General features: G+C 45.3%; 1 protein-coding gene across 1 annotated transcript in view; it reads left to right on the forward strand.

Moving 5' to 3' along the window:
• LOC110504380 (teneurin-2) overlaps window positions 1-16,591 on the forward strand; it is a 139,017-nt gene that overhangs the window by 107,721 nt on the left and 14,705 nt on the right. The window contains 7 exon segments of the mRNA XM_090198124.1: window positions 374-394; window positions 586-815; window positions 3,919-4,073; window positions 5,506-5,607; window positions 5,834-6,007; window positions 6,228-6,868; window positions 7,378-7,553. Coding sequence (XP_090054250.1) covers window positions 374-394; window positions 586-815; window positions 3,919-4,073; window positions 5,506-5,607; window positions 5,834-6,007; window positions 6,228-6,868; window positions 7,378-7,553 — 1,499 coding nt within the window.

Raw genomic sequence — 16,591 nt, forward strand, 5'->3', positions numbered from 1 at the left:
CAGAAACACTACAGCTATCTCTCTCTCTGTCGTTCTGTTGTCCCCTCAGAAACACTACAGCTATCTCTCTCTCTCTCTGTTGTTCTGTTGTCCCCTCAGAAACACTACAGCTATCTCTCTCTCTGTCGTTCTGTTGTCCCCTCAGAAACACTACAGCTATCTCTCTCTCTCTCTGTTGTTCTGTTGTCCCCTCAGAAACACTATTGCTATCTCTCTCTCTCTCTGTCGTTCTGTTGTCCCCTCAGAAACACTACAGCTATCTCTCTCTCTCTCTCTGTTGTTCTGTTGTCCCCTCAGAAACACTACAGCTATCTCTCTATGATACTACATTAACATTTGCTCTGGGTTGTTTTTTCTGTCTTATCCTTTGAAGGAACAAAGATTTCAGACACAGGTAAGATGCTTCGCTCCTCGCTTAAATCAGAAATTCCAAGCTTAAAAGTGAAATTGAAGCCGTAATTTAGAGTTACTTTAATCACAAAGATTGTTAAATTGCCCCCTGGGAAATATTGTTTTAATCTAAGTTATTTTTCTCCAATTCAATTGAAATTCCAATAACTTTATTGTTCTCTCTCTGTCCCACAGTAACAACCCCACTCATAAGTACTTCCTGGCCATTGACCCGGTAACGGGGGCGTTGTTTATCTCGGATACCAATTCGCGGCGTATCTACCGTGTGCGCTCTCTGACGGGCGGGCGGCTTCTGTCGGACAACGCAGAGGTGGTTGCTGGGACAGGAGAGCAGTGTCTGCCCTTCGACGAGCGCTGTGGGGATGGAGGCAAAGCTACTGAGGCGACACTGATGAGCCCCAAAGGTGAGGAGTAGAGGAACATACACACACAAAGAGATCGTCCACAAAATGAGGGCCATGGACAGTACCCTCATAAGTTCCCAAGTGTAACTAGGATAGGGAAGGAAGAGACGTCTGTGCTACTGAGGAGCTGGTATTCATGATCTAGTAGTGAAAGTAGTAGTGATATCTGTCCTTTTCTATATCAGAACACTGATGATGAAACTAATTGTCCGTCTAGTAGTGAAAGTAAAGCAGGGCAGAAGCAGAAGGAGGTTATAAACCAGATTACAGCTGAAGTTAGGATGACGTGATGAACCATGGATAGAAAAGAAGAAGGCTTTGACACCAAACTGTCAAAGATGTCACCCTGTCACATTTCCTCAGTGTGTGTGTGTGTTTTGTTGTGTGTGTGTTTTGTTGTGTGTGTGTTTTGTTGTGTGTGTGTTTTGTTGTGTGTGTGTGTGTGTGTGTGTGTGTGTGTGTGTGTGTGTGTGTGTGTGTGTGTGTGTGTGTGTGTGTGTGTGTGTGTGTGTGTGTCTGTGTGTCTGTGTGTGTGTGTGTGTGTGTGTGTCTGTGTGTGTGTGTGTGTGTGTGTGTGTGTGTGTGTGTGTGTGTGTGTGTGTGTGTGTGTATCCTTCCTGTCAGAAGGATACAAAGCCAGCCAGCACTTATCAGCCTGCCCTGTCAGTCCTCTTTCTCTCTCCCTCTCTCTGTCTGTCTATTTCTATCTCTCTCAGCCCTCCAGCTCTTCTGTCACTGGCCTCTCTCTTTCTCTTTCCCTCCTCTCCTCCCCGTGTGCTAGTACTTCTCTGTTCAAAGGCACCCTGTTACCCCTCTCCCTCTCTTCTCCATCCGTTCTATGGCATTGCTTCGATCCATCACTGCTATTCCTTTCTCTCTGTCTGTCTGTCTGTCTGTCTGTCTGTCTGTCTGTCTGTCTGTCTGTCTGTCTGTCTGCGTGTACATCAGTCTGTCTGTCTGCCCGTCTATCTATGTCTGTCTGCCTGTCTGTGTGTATGTCTGTCTCTCTGTACATCAGTCTGTATATCAGTCTGTCTGTCTGTGTGTACATCTGTCTGTCTGTATATCTGTACATCAGTCTGTCTGTCTGTCTGTCTGTCTGTCTGTCTGTCTGCGTGTACATCAGTCTGTCTGTCTGCCCGTCTATCTATGTCTGTCTGTCTGTCTGTCTGTCTGTCTGTCTGTCTGTCTGTCTGTCTGTCTGTCTGTCTGTCTGCCTGCCTGCCTGTCTGCCTGCCTGCCTGTCTGTCTGTCTGTCTGTCTGTCTGTCTGTCTGTCTGTCTGTCTGTCTGTCTGTACAGTGCCTTGCAAGTATTTATCCCCTTGGTGTTTTTCCTATTTTGTTGCATTACAACCGGTAATTTAAATTGATTTTTATTTGTATTTCATCTAATGAACATACACAAAATAGTCCAAGTTGGTGACGTGAAATGAAAAGAAAATCCCCAAATTCTAAAAAGAAAAAGTGGTGTGTGCATACGTTCCCCCCCTTTGCTATGAAGCCCCTAAATAAGATCTGGTGCAAACAATTACCTTCAGAAGTCACATAATTAGTTAAGCAAAGTCCACCTGTGTGCAATCTAAGTGTCACATGATCTGTCACATGATCTCAGTATATATACACCTGTTCTGAAAGGCCCCAGAGTCTGCAACACCACTAAGCAAGGGGCACCACCAAGCAAGCGGCACCATGAAGACCAAGGAGCTCTCCAAACAGGTCAGAGACAAAGTTGTGGAGAAGTACAGATCAGGGTTGGGTTATAAAAAGATATCAGAAAATTTGAACATCCCACTGAGCACCATTAAATCCATTATTAAAAAATTGAAAGAATATGGCACCACAACAAACCTGCCAAGAGAGGGCCGCCCATCAAAACTCACGGACCAGGCAAGGAGGGTATTATTCAGAGAGGCAACAAGGAGACCAAAGATAACCCTGAAGGAGCTGCAAAGCTCCACAGCAGAGATTGGTGTATCTGTCCATAGGACCACTTTAAGCCATACACTCCACAGAGCTGGGCTTTATGGAAGAGTGGCCAGAAAAAAAGCTATTTCGGAAGAAGGTACTCTCGTCAGATGAGACTAAAATTGAGCTTTTTGGCCATCAAGGACAACGCTATCTCTGGCGCAAACCCAACGCCTCTCATCACCCTGAGAACCTCATCCCCAAAGTGAAACATGGTGGTAGCAGCATCATGCTGTGGGATGTTTTTCATCGGCAGGGACTGGGAAACTGGTCAGAATTGAAGGAATGATGGATGGCGCTAACTACAGGGAAATTCTTGAGGGAAACCTGTTTCAGTCTTCCAGAGATTTGAGACTGGGACAGAGGTTCACCTTCCAGCAGGACAATGACCTAAAGCATACTGCGAAAGCAACACTTAAGTGGTGCAAAGGGAAACATTTAAATGTCTTGGAATGGCCGAGTCAAAGCCCAGACCTCAATCTAATCTGCATATCAGTCTGTATATCGGTCTGTCTGTCTGTGTGTACATAATAGTTACATTTAGGGTGGTGGGTTTTCAAGAGAATACACAACTGTCTGTCTGTCATGTCTGTCATGTCTGTCATGTCTGTCTGTCTGTCTGTCTGTCTGTCCTGGACAGGGTGACATCACTGACGGGTGAAATGGGAGCAGGCGATAAATGCATCATATCAGTCTTTACTTTCCAAAGACATTTGATCAACTTGCTGGCGAACAGAAAGTAGAAACTGCAAGGACACAGTGATACCCTGAGGGACCCTGGAAAGCAATGCTACAAAACTCATCATCATTACATAACTTACTAATTACCAAGTTGTTGCATCTTATAAAATAACATTTATTATATGTATTTATTTTGTACCCACTTACGTATTAAGGTGAATTAAAACATCCTCCTTCCCCAACTCAGGTATTACTGTGGATAAGAATGGTCTGATGCAGTGTGTGTGTGTGTGTGTGTGTGTGTGTGTGTGTGTGTGTGCGTGTGTGTGTGTTTCTCTCCAGGTATTGCTGTGGATAAGAATGGTCTGATGCAGTGTGTGGGTGTGTTTCACCAGGTATTGCTGTGGGTGACAATATTCTCATGGTGTGTGTGTGTGTGTGTGTGTGTTTCTCCAGGTATTGCTGTCGATCAGAATGGCCTGATGTATTTTGTGGATGCCACTATGATCCGTAAGGTAGACCAAAACGGCATCATCTCCACTCTACTGGGCGCCAACGACCTGACCGCAGTACGACCACTCAGCTGTGACGCTAGCATGGACGTCAGCCAGGTAGGGAGAGAGTTCATTACATGAGGAGAGAGGGGGGAGGGAGGAACTTGATTTAGTTGGAGCCAAAAATATGTAAGTGTCCATTTAAATCAGTTATGAACGTTTCAAACCGGTTGAAAACAACCTGATCTGGTTTACATGCAATGAACACTTTCTTTTTGGTCTCCTGTAAAATTCTGAAAATACACTACATGACCAAAAGTATGTGGACACATGCTCGTCGAACATCTCCTAACAAAATCATACGCATTAATATGGAGTTGGTCCCCCCTTTGCTGCCATAACAGCCTCCACTCTTCTGGGAAGGATTTCCCCTGGATGTTGGAACATTGCTGCGGGGACTTGCTTCCATTCAGCCATGAGCATTAGTGAGGTCGGGCCCTGTTGGGTGGTTAGACCTGGCTCGCAATCGGTGTTCCAATTCATCCCAAAGGTGTTCGATGGAGTTGAGGTCAGGGCTCTGTGCAGGCCAGTCAAGTTCTTCCACACTGATCTCGACAAACCATTTCTGTATCGACCTCGCATGGGGGCATTGTCATGCTGAAACAGGAAAGGGCCTTCCCCAAACTGTTACCACAAAGTTGGAAGCACAGAATCATCTAGAATGTTATTGTATGCTGTATCATTAAGATTTCCCTTCACTGGAACTAAGGGGCCCAAACCATGAAAAACAGCCCCAGACCATTATTCCTCCTCCACCAAACTTTACAGTTGTTGCTATGCATTTGGGCATGTAGCGTTCTCCTGGCAACAGCCAGACCCCGATTAGTCCATCGGACTGCCAGATGGTGAAGCGTGATTCCTCACGCCAGAGTATGTGCTTCCACTGTTCCAGAGTTCAATGGCGGCAAGCTTTACACCACTCCAACTTGGCATTGTGCATGGTGATTTTAGGCTTGTGTGCAGCTGGTCGGCCATATCAACCCATTTCATGAAGCTCCAGATGAATAGTTATTGTGCTGAAGTTGCTTCCAGAGGCAGTTTGGGACTCAGTAGTGAGTGTTGCAACCGACGACAGATGATTTTTACTCTCTACGCACTTCAGCACTTGGCGGTCCCGTTCTGAGAGCTTGTGTGGCCTACCACTTCACAGCTGAGCCGTTGTTGCTCCTAGACGTTTCCACTTCACAATAACTGCACTTACAGTTGACCGGGGCAGCTCTAGCAGGGCAGAAATTCTGAACTGACTTGTTGGAAAGGTGGCATCCTATGACATTGCCACGTTGAAAGTCACGGAGCTCTTCAGTAAGGCCCTTCTACTGCAAATGTTTGTCTATGGAGATTGCATGGCTGTACGGTCGATTTTATACACCTCTCAGCAGTTAGTGTGAGTGAAATAGCCAAATCCACTAATTTGAAGTGATTTCCACATACTTTTTGTTATGTGGCTTTTGTGATAAACCCTGAATTTGTTTGTTATTTTGTTTATCAGGTGCGTCTGGAGTGGCCTACAGACCTGGCAGTAAACCCCATGGATAACTCTCTGTACGTCCTGGAGAACAACGTTGTGCTGCGCATCACTGAGAACCACCAAGTCAGTTTTGCTTCCTTATCAATTATCGTCATATAAGCAGTTTTAAACTACTGTCGTAATATAATCAGTTATCACAATATAATCAATTATCATGATATAATCAATTATCACAATATAATCAGTTATTGCGATACAAGAGGTTATCGTGACTTCAACAAAATCATGATGCTATTATCATATATGTCTTGTTATATTATCTGTACATTCAATAACATTATCGCCCCAGGTGAGCGTCATAGCAGGGCGGCCCATGCATTGTCAGGTTCCAGGTGTAGACTACAGCCTGAGTAAGCTTGCCATCCATGCTGCGTTGGAGAGCGCGACAGCCATCGCCCTGTCTTACACCGGAGTTCTCTACATTGCTGAGACGGACGAGAAGAAAATCAACCGCGTCAGACAGGTACAACAACACCTTTGTCTTTAAACATTGAAAAGTAGCTTTACCTCACTGCATTGTGGGGTTTGTAGTTTGCAAGAAACTGTACTTGTGCACGTGACATTAACTTGAAACTTCACTTTTCTGTTTCTAAAACATTCTGTCTTTCCTGTCTTCCTTGTCTCATCTCTGTTGTTCTCTCTCACTCTCGTTTGTTGTCTTTCTCCCCTTCCCTCTCTCTCAGGTATCCACTAATGGCGAGATGTCTCTGCTGGCCGGCGCCACATCAGACTGCGACTGCAAGAATGATGTCAACTGCAACTGTTTCTATGGCGACGACGGATACGCGCCCGACTCCGGCCTCAATTCCCCCGCCTCGCTCGCCGTCTCACCCGACGGAACGCTTTTCATCGCCGATCTTAACAACATACGCATCAGAGCCGTACGAGCCAATCGACCCGGCCCGTCAGCCTCGGGGGCGGGATCAGGATCGATGATGGGACAATATGAAGTTGCGTCGCCACGGGAACAGGAGCTCTATGTGTTCAACGGTGATGGTCAACATCTACAGACCGTGAGTCTGGTCACTGGAGAGCCATTATATAACTTCACCTACGGGCCGGACAGAGAGCTAGCCACGGTGGTGGACAACTGCAACAACACTGTCAGGGTGAGAAGGGAGGGTCTGGGCCAGGGGGGGAGTTCTGGCCTCCTCAGACTGGTGTTACTGCCAGAGAACCAGGTGGTGACCCTGGGTTTGGACCCTGCTGGGGGGTTGAGGAGTGTCTCGGCCCAGGGACAGGAGGTGGCCCTACTGGGGTACTCTGGGAGTACAGGACTACTGGCCACCAAGGCCGACGAGACCGGATGGACCACCTTCTACCAGTGAGTGGGATGTTTTTATGCATTTGTCAAAAACTGACACTTCAGCAGCAGTCAGGGTCACATATTAGCTGCATTGCCTGGCTCACATCGAGCTAGGATTTGTTTACAGTCCACTGCTGCCCCCTGGAGTTAACTTCTGTCACACAAGTGTGTGCTTCAGTCAGAGCTAACAGAACGGACTGGTGTTAGAGGTCCATAGAGGTTTGCTTTTGTCACTGCACACACACACACACACATACACACACACACACACACACACACACACATACACTTTCTGCTGAGAACTGCCATGTTATGAGAAATCCACGGAGACCAGCTATTCCCAGCTCCTCTGTACAAGTAAGCTGTGAGAGGAGGGGAGAGGAGGGGAGAGGAGAGGAGAGGAGAGGAGGGGAGAGGAGAGAAAATGACAACTCTGAAATCACATTGATTAAGGACTATTTTGTCACTAGTTGTCCCTATCTTCCCAGGTGGGACAGTGAGAAGTAACCTCTATATGTCTCCTCCAGGTATGACAGTGAGGGTCGTCTGACCAATGTAACCTATCCTACTGGCATGGTGACCAGTCTGCACCGGGAGATAGAACGTTCCATCAACATTGACATAGAGAGCTCCAGCAGAGACGATGACGTCACCGTTATCACCAACCTGTCCTCTGTGGAGGCCTCATACACCGTGGTGCAAGGTGGGACATACACACACATGTATACACACACCCCACAGTGCAAGGGACACACGCACATATACACACACACCATGGTTCAAAGTGAGATACAGCATATCAGTATCAAATCAAATCAAACTTTATTTGTCACATGCGCCGAATACAACAAGTATAGACCTTACCGTGAAATACTTACTTACAAGCCCTTAACCAACAGTTCAGTTCAAGAAGAGTTAAGAAAATATTTACAAAATAGACTAAAGTAAAAAATAAAAATAAAAAGTAAAACAATAACATAACAATAATGAGGTTATATACAGGGGGTACCAGTACCGAGTCAGTGTGCGGGGTACAGGTTAGTAATGAGGTTATATACAGGGGGTACCGGTACCGAGTCAGTGTGCGGGGGTACAGGTTAGTAATGAGGTTATATACAGGGGGCACCGGTACCGAGTCAGTGTGCGGGGGTACAGGTTAGTAATGAGGTTATATACAGGGGGCACCGGTACCGAGTCAGTGTGCGGGGTACAGGTTAGTAATGAGGTTATATACAGGGGGTACCAGTACCGAGTCAGTGTGCGGGGTACAGGTTAGTAATGAGGTTATATACAGGGGGTACCAGTACCGAGTCAGTGTGCGGGGTACAGGTTAGTAATGAGGTTATATACAGGGGGCACCGGTACTGAGTCAGTGTGCGGGGGTACAGGTTAGTAATGAGGTTATATACAGGGGGCACCGGTACCGAGTCAGTGTGCGGGGGTACAGGTTAGTAATGAGGTTATATACAGGGGGCACCGGTACTGAGTCAGTGTGCGGGGGTACAGGTTAGTAATGAGGTTATATACAGGGGGCACCGGTACTGAGTCAGTGTGCGGGGGTACAGGTTAGTAATGAGGTTATATACAGGGGATACCAGTACCGAGTCAGTGTGCGGGGGTACAGGTTAGTAATGAGGTTATATACAGGGGGCACCGGTACTGAGTCAGTGTGTGAGGGTACAGGTTAGTAATGAGGTTATATACAGGGGGTACCAGTACCGAGTCAGTGTGCGGGGTACAGGTTAGTAATGAGGTTATATACAGGGGGTACCAGTACCGAGTCAGTGTGCGGGGTACAGGTTAGTAATGAGGTTATATACAGGGGGTACCGGTACCGAGTCAGTGTGCGGGGGTACAGGTTAGTAATGAGGTTATATACAGGGGGCACCGGTACCGAGTCAGTGTGTGAGGGTACAGGTTAGTAATGAGGTTATATACAGGGGGTACCAGTACCGAGTCAGTGTGCGGGGGTACAGGTTAGTAATGAGGTTATATACAGGGGGTACCAGTACCGAGTCAGTGTGCGGGGTACAGGTTAGTAATGAGGTTATATACAGGGGGTACCAGTACCGAGTCAGTGTGTGAGGGTACAGGTTAGTAATGAGGTTATATACAGGGGGTACCAGTACCGAGTCAGTGTGCGGGGTACAGGTTAGTAATGAGGTTATATACAGGGGGCACCGGTACCGAGTCAGTGTGTGAGGGTACAGGTTAGTAATGAGGTTATATACAGGGGGTACCAGTACCGAGTCAGTGTGCGGGGTACAGGTTAGTAATGAGGTTATATACAGGGGGTACCGGTACCGAGTCAGTGTGCGGGGGTACAGGTTAGTAATGAGGTTATATACAGGGGGTACCGGTACCGAGTCAGTGTGTGAGGGTACAGGTTAGTAATGAGGTTATATACAGGGGGTACCAGTACCGAGTCAGTGTGCGGGGTACAGGTTAGTAATGAGGTTATATACAGGGGGTACCGGTACCGAGTCAGTGTGCGGGGGTACAGGTTAGTAATGAGGTTATATACAGGGGGTACCGGTTCTGAGTCAGTGTGCGGGGTACAGGTTAGTAATGAGGTTATATACAGGGGGTACCAGTACCGAGTCAGTGTGCGGGGGTACAGGTTAGTAATGAGGTTATATACAGGGGGTACCGGTACCGAGTCAGTGTGCGGGGGTACAGGTTAGTAATGAGGTTATATACAGGGGGTACCGGTACCGAGTCAGTGTGCGGGGGTAAAGGTTAGTAATGAGGTTATATACAGGGGGTACCAGTACCGAGTCAGTGTGCGGGGGTACAGGTTAGTAATGAGGTTATATACAGGGGGTACCAGTACCGAGTCAGTGTGCGGGGTACAGGTTAGTAATGAGGTTATATACAGGGGGCACCGGTACGGAGTCAGTGTGCGGGGTACAGGTTAGTAATGAGGTTATATACAGGGGGTACCAGTACCGAGTCAGTGTGCGGGGGTACAGGTTAGTAATGAGGTTATATACAGGGGGTACCGGTACCGAGACAGTGTGCGGGGGTACAGGTTAGTAATGAGGTTATATACAGGGGGTACCGGTACCGAGTCAGTGTGCGGGGGTAAAGGTTAGTAATGAGGTTATATACAGGGGGTACCATTACCGAGTCAGTGTGCGGGGGTACAGGTTAGTAATGAGGTTATATACAGGGGGTACCAGTACCGAGTCAGTGTGCGGGGGTACAGGTTAGTAATGAGGTTATATACAGGGGGTACCAGTACCGAGTCAGTGTGCAGGGGTACAGGTTAGTAATGAGGTTATATACAGGGGGCACCGGTACTGAGTCAGTGTGCGGGGTACAGGTTAGTAATGAGGTTATATACAGGGGGTACCAGTACCGAGTCAGTGTGTAGGTTAGTAATGAGGTTATATACAGGGGGTACCGGTACCGCGTCAGTGTGCGGGGGTACAGGTTAGTAATGAGGTTATATACAGGGGGTACCGGTACCGAGTCAGTGTGCGGGGGTACAGGTTAGTAATGAGGTTATATACAGGGGGTACCAGTACCGAGTCAGTGTGCGGGGGTACAGGTTAGTAATGAGGTTTTATACAGGGGGCACCGGTACCGAGTCAGTGTGTGGGGGTACAGGTTAGTAATGAGGTTATATACATGGGGTACCAGTACCGAGTCAGTGTGCGGGGGTACAGGTTAGTTGAGGTAGGTGGTGGTGGTGACTGCATAGATAATAAACAGTGAGTAGCAGCAGTGTACAAAAGGGAGGGGTCAATGTAAACAGTCCGGTGGCCATTTGATTAATTGTTCAACAGTCTTATGGGTTGGGGGTAGAAGCTGTTGAGGAGCCTTTTGGTCCTGGACTTGGTGCTCCGGTACTTCTTGCCGTGCAGTAGCAGAGAAAACAGTTTATGACTTGGGTGACTGAAGTCTCTGACAATTTTATGGGCTTTCCTCTGACACAGCCTATAATATAGGTCCTGGAAGGCTGGAAGCTTGGCCCCAGTGATGTTCTGGGCTGTACGCACAACCCTCTGTAGCGCCTTACGGTCAGATGCCGAGCAGTTGCCATACCAGCAGGTGATGCAACCAGTCAGGATGCTCTCGATGGTGCAGCTGTAGAACCTTTTGAGGATCTGTGGACCCATGCCAAATCTTTTCAGTCTCCTGAGGGGGAAAATGTTTTGTGGTGCCCTCTTCACGACTGTCTTGGTGTGTTTGGACCATGATAGTCAAAACCACGGTCAAGCTGGAACTACGTTCCAACTAGATTACAGACTGATGTGTTAAGTCAGCAATGTCTCAGAGTATTAATGGTTGTCTATATATACAGAGCTCCACTCCAGGGGTAGTAATGGAAGAGAAGTTATTCATCTAGTGGGAACAGCAAGAGTTATCTAAGGTGTGCGTGCGTGCGCAAGCCAGCCAGCCAGCCAGCCAGCCTGGCAGCCAAATGTTTGGTTCTGAAGGAAAGTTGAAAATACGTATTTTTCAGGCATTGAAAATACAGTACCAATCAAAAGTTTGGATACATCTACTCATTCAAGGGTTTTTCTTTATTTTTACTATTTTCTACATTATAGAATAATAGTGAAGACGTCAAAACTATGAAATAACACATATGGAATCATGTAGTAACCAAAAGTCACCCTTTGGGCCTTAATGACAGCTTTGCACACTCTTCGCATTCTCTCAAACAGCTTCATGAGGAATGCTTTTTCAACAGTCTTGTAGGAGTTCCCACATATGCTGAGCACTTGTTGGCTGCTTTTCCTTCACTCTGCAGTCCAACTCATCCCAAACAATCTCAATTGGGTTGAGGTCAGGTGATGGTGGAGGCCAGGTCATCTGATGCAGCTCTACATCACTCTCCATGGTCAAATAGCCCTTACACAGCCTGGAGGTGTGTTTTGGGTCATTGTCCTGTTGAAAACAAATGATAGTGCCACTAAGCGCAAACCAGATGGGATGGAGTATCACCGCAGAATGCTGTGCTAGCCATGCTGGTTAAGTGTGCCTTGAATTCTAAATAAATGACTGACAGTATCCCCAGCAAACACCCCCACACCATCACACCTCCTCCTCCATTCTTCACGGTGGGAACCACGCATGCAGAGATCATCCATTCACCAACTCTGTGTCTCACAAAGACACGGGCAGTTTAAACCAAAAAACTCAAATGTGGACTCATCAGACCAAAGGACAGATTTCCACCAGTCTAATGTCCATTGCTCGTGTTTCTTGTCCCAAGCAAGTCTCTTCTAATTGGTGTCCTTTAGTAGTGGTTTGTTTGCAGAAATTCGACCATGAAGGCCTGATTCACACAGTCTCTGAACAGTTGATGTTGAAATGTGACTGTTACTTGAACTCTGTGAAGGATTTATTTGGGCTGCAATCTGAGGTGCAGTTAACTCTAATGAATGTATCCTCAGCAGCAGAGGTAACTCTGGGTCTTCCTTTCCTGTGGCGGTCCTCATGAGAGCCAGTTTTATCATAGAGCTTGATGTTTTTTGCGACTGCACTTTAAGAAACTTTCAAAGTTCTTGACATTTTCCAGATTGACTGAACTTCATGTCTTGTAATGATGCACTGTCCTTTCTCTTTACTTATTTGAGCTGGTCTTGCCATAATATGGACTTGGTGTTTTACTAATCTTCTGTATACCACCCCTCCCTTGTCACAACACAACTGATTGGCTAAAACACATTAAGAAGGAATTCCACAAATAACTTTTAACAAGGTACACCTGTTAATTGAAATGCATTCCAGGTGACTACCTCATGAAGCTGGTTGAGAGAATGCCAAGGTTGTGCAAAGCTGTCATCAAGGCAAAGGGTGGCTACTGAAGAATCTCAAATATAAAATATATTTTGATTTGTTTAATTAACTTTTTTGGTTACTATATGATTCTAAATTTGTTATTTCATAGTTATGATGTCTTCACTATTATTCTAAAATGTAGAAAATAGTAAAAGATAAAGAAAAACCCTGGAATGAGTAGGTGTGTCCTGTCACGTCCTGACCTTAGTTCCTTTTGTATGTTTCTATTTTAGGTTGGTCAGGGCGTGAGTTGGGGTGGGCATTCGATGTTTTTGTTCTATGTTTGGTATTTCTGCGTGTTTGGCCTGGTATGGTTCCCAATCAGAGGCAGCTGTCAATTGTTGTCTCTGATTGAGAACCATACTTAGGTAGCCTGTTTTCCCACTCTTGTTTGTGGGTTGTTTTCTGTCTCTGTGTCTTCACCAGACAGAACTGTTTCGTTTTCGTTCGTTCTCTTGTTATTTTGTTTTGTGTTCAGTTTTAATAAATATTAACATGGACACGTACCATGCTGCATATTGGTCCGATCCTTCCTACTCCTCCTCAGATGACGAGGGATATCGTTACATGTCCAAACGTTTGACTGGTACTGTACATATTTTCTAGAATATGAAATCAAGTTGATTTTCGGCTCTGAAAAAAAGTTGAAAATATGTCATTTTTAGATGTCTATGTTTGGGCCAAATCAAGGATGGTCATGACTGGACAAAGTCTGAACCAAACATAGAGGTCTAAAAAATCCAGTCCAGACAGGACCTAAACAAACCATCCAAAAGGAGTCAGCATCGGTCCTTGCTTAACTGAGGTATAGCCTACAGGAGGGATGTGTAATTCCAGTCCTCTGGGGCCAGAGTGGTGTCATTTGTAAAACAGGCTGTTGTAATTGCTTTTTTAGTCCTGATTCCTGTGACTAATCAATTTGGCGATTTAAGCTACGAGTACCAGCTATTCAACTTCATCAGGAGGAGTTCTCTTGAGCAATGTGTTTACACAGCGGGAAATGCAGAAGTATGTTCTATTTGGCTATGATCAGCTTGTAAAAAAAAGGTACAGATACAAACTCCAACTCGCTGATCATGACCATTTAGACCACGGGATGAAACTCCTGGTCAGTAGCCTGTCCTGTGTTTATTATATGCTGTTTAACACGTCTGCACATGATTTATTTGGACGCCATTTTGGTTTGATGGGAGAAACCTGCATGGTGTAAGTCTCATTACATTATCATACATTTTATCTCCAGCCTGTAGGCTATAGTAAAGGTCACATACTCTTTTGTACCATAATGCTATATCTGTTATCATTTATGTCAGGGGTGGAAAAAGTAATCAATTGTCATACATGAATAAAAGTAAAGATACCTTAATAGAAAATGACTCAAGTAAAAGTGATAATCAACAAGTACAATACTTGAGTAAAAGTCTAAAAGTATTTAGTTTTAAATATACTTCAGTATAAATAATTTATAATTCCTTATATTAGGCGAACCAGACGGCACCATTTTCTAGTTTTTTTAATTTACAGGCAGCCAGTGGCACACTCCAACACTTAGACATAATTTACAAACTAAGCATTTGATTTGTAGTGAGTCTGATAGATCAGAGGCAGTAGGGATTACCAGGGAGTCTGTGAATTGGACCCTTGTCCTGTCCTGCTAAGCATTCAAAATGTAGTAAAAAGTACATTATTTTCTTTAGGAATGTAGTGAAGTAAAATTATTCAAAATCATAAATAGTAAAGTACAGATACAAAAAAAAACGACTTAAGTATTACTTTAAAGTATTTTTAATCAAGTACTTTACACCACTGATTGATTTGAGATCATTTCTTTGACGGGACGTTGGTGGAGCTCCGCAGCCATGTGTCTCTCCCACAGCACCCTGGAGAGGCTGGGAACGGACAAGAGTCCCTGCCATGTGTCTCTCCCACAGCACCCTGGAGAGGCTGGGAACGGACAAGAGTCCCTGCCTTTGACAAAGTGGGCACTGCTTATCACAGGGCGGCATCAGCGCTCACCTAAAAAGCCCATATGCCACTGGTTGAGAGGAATTGTCATTGTTTTCGGCCGAATTATGTGAGGTTTTATGTGTTGTTGGTGACTTGGTCAGTCAATCTGCCGCAATAGGCTAAGCCTAATCCTGCTTAGTGAGCGGGCTGGCCGTGTCTCTATCTTTGTGTGTCTCTGTGTGTTGCTTTGCGTGCGTGTATCTCTGCATGTGTGTGTATGTTTGTGCGTGTGTCTGTGTGTCTGTCTGTGTGTGTGTTACGTGTATTACAGCACAGTGTTCTGGTCTGCTGTGCCGAGACACTGGTTTTAACAGCTTGCTTTGCTCCCCCCTCTCTCTTTCTCTCTCTCGCTCTCTCTTTCTCTCTCTTATCTTTCACCTCTACCTCGCTCTCACCCTCTCTCACCCTCTCTCACCCTCTCTCACCCTCTCTCACCCTCTCTCTCTCTCTCTCTCTATATATATATATATATATATATATAATGTGTATATGTTTTCAATTCAAGGGGCTTTATTGGCATGGGAAACATGTTAACATTGCCAATGCAAGTGAAGTAGATAATATTCAAAAGTGAAATAAACAATAAAAATGAACAGTAAACATTACACTCACAGAGGTTCCAAACGAATAAAGACATTACAAATGTCATATCATGTATATATGTAACGATGTACAAATGGTTAAAGTACAAAATGGAAAATAAATAAACATAAATATGGGTTGTATTTAAAATGGTGTTTGTTCACTGGTTGACCTTTTCTTGTGGCAACAGGTCACTTTTGTATTTCATGTGTCTCTAATATAGTCATACATTTGGCAGGAGGTTAGGAAGTGCAGCTCTGTTTCCACCTCATTTTGTGGGCAGTGTGCACATAGCCTGTCTTCTCTTGAGAGCTAGGTCTGCCTACGGTGGCCTTCTCAATAGCAAGGCTATTCTCACTGAGTCTGTACATATTCAAAGCTTTCCTTAATTTTGGGTCAGTCACAGTGGTCAGGTATTCTGCCACTGTGTACTCTCTGTTTAGGGCCAAATAGCATTTTAGTTTTCCCTGTTTTTTTGTTAATTCTTTCCAATGTGTCAAGTAATTATCTTTATGTTTTCTCATGATTTGGTTGGGTCTAATTGTGTTGCTGTCCTGGGGCTCTGTGGGGTCTGTTTGTGTTTGTGAACAGAGCCCCTGGACCAGCTTGCATAGGGGACTCTTCTCCAGGTTCATCTCTCTGTAGGTGATGGCTTTGTTATGGAAGGTTTGGGAATCGCTTCCTTTTAAGTGGTTGTAGAATTTAACAGCTCTTTTCTGGATTTTGATAATTAGTGGGTATCGGCCTAATTCTGCCCTGCATGCATTATTTGGTGTTCTACATTGTACACGGAGGATATTTTTGCGGAGTCTCAATTTCTTGTTTGTCCCATTTTGTGAATTCTTGGTTGCTGAGGGGACCCCAGACCTCACAACCATAAAGGGCAATGTGTTCTATAACTGATTCAAGTATTTTTAGCCAGATCCTAATTGGTATGTCAAATTTTATGTTCCTTTTGATGGCATAAAGGCCCTTCTTGCCTTGTCTCTCCGATCGTTCACAGCTTTGTGGAAGTTACCTGTGGCTCTGATGTTTAGGCTGAGGCATGTATAGTTTTTTTTTAGCTCTAGGGCAATGGTCTCTAGATTGAATTTGTATTTGTGGTCCTGGCAACACCATTATTTTAGTCTTACTGAGATTTACTGTCAGGGCCCAGGTCTGGCAGAATCTGTGCAGTAGATCTAGGTGCTGCTGTAGGTCCTCCTTGGTTGGTGACCGAAGCACCAGATCATCAGCAAACAGTAGATATTTGACTTCAGATTCTAGTAGGGTGAGGCCGGGTGCTGCCGACTTTTCTAGTGCCCTCGCCAATTCATTTATATATATGTTGAAGAAGGTGGGGCTTACGCTGCATCC

The sequence above is a fragment of the Oncorhynchus mykiss genome, chromosome 14 (assembly GCF_057628025.1).
Source record: "Oncorhynchus mykiss isolate SJ-2025 chromosome 14, ASM5762802v1, whole genome shotgun sequence".
Classification (NCBI taxonomy): Eukaryota; Metazoa; Chordata; class Actinopteri; order Salmoniformes; family Salmonidae; genus Oncorhynchus; species Oncorhynchus mykiss.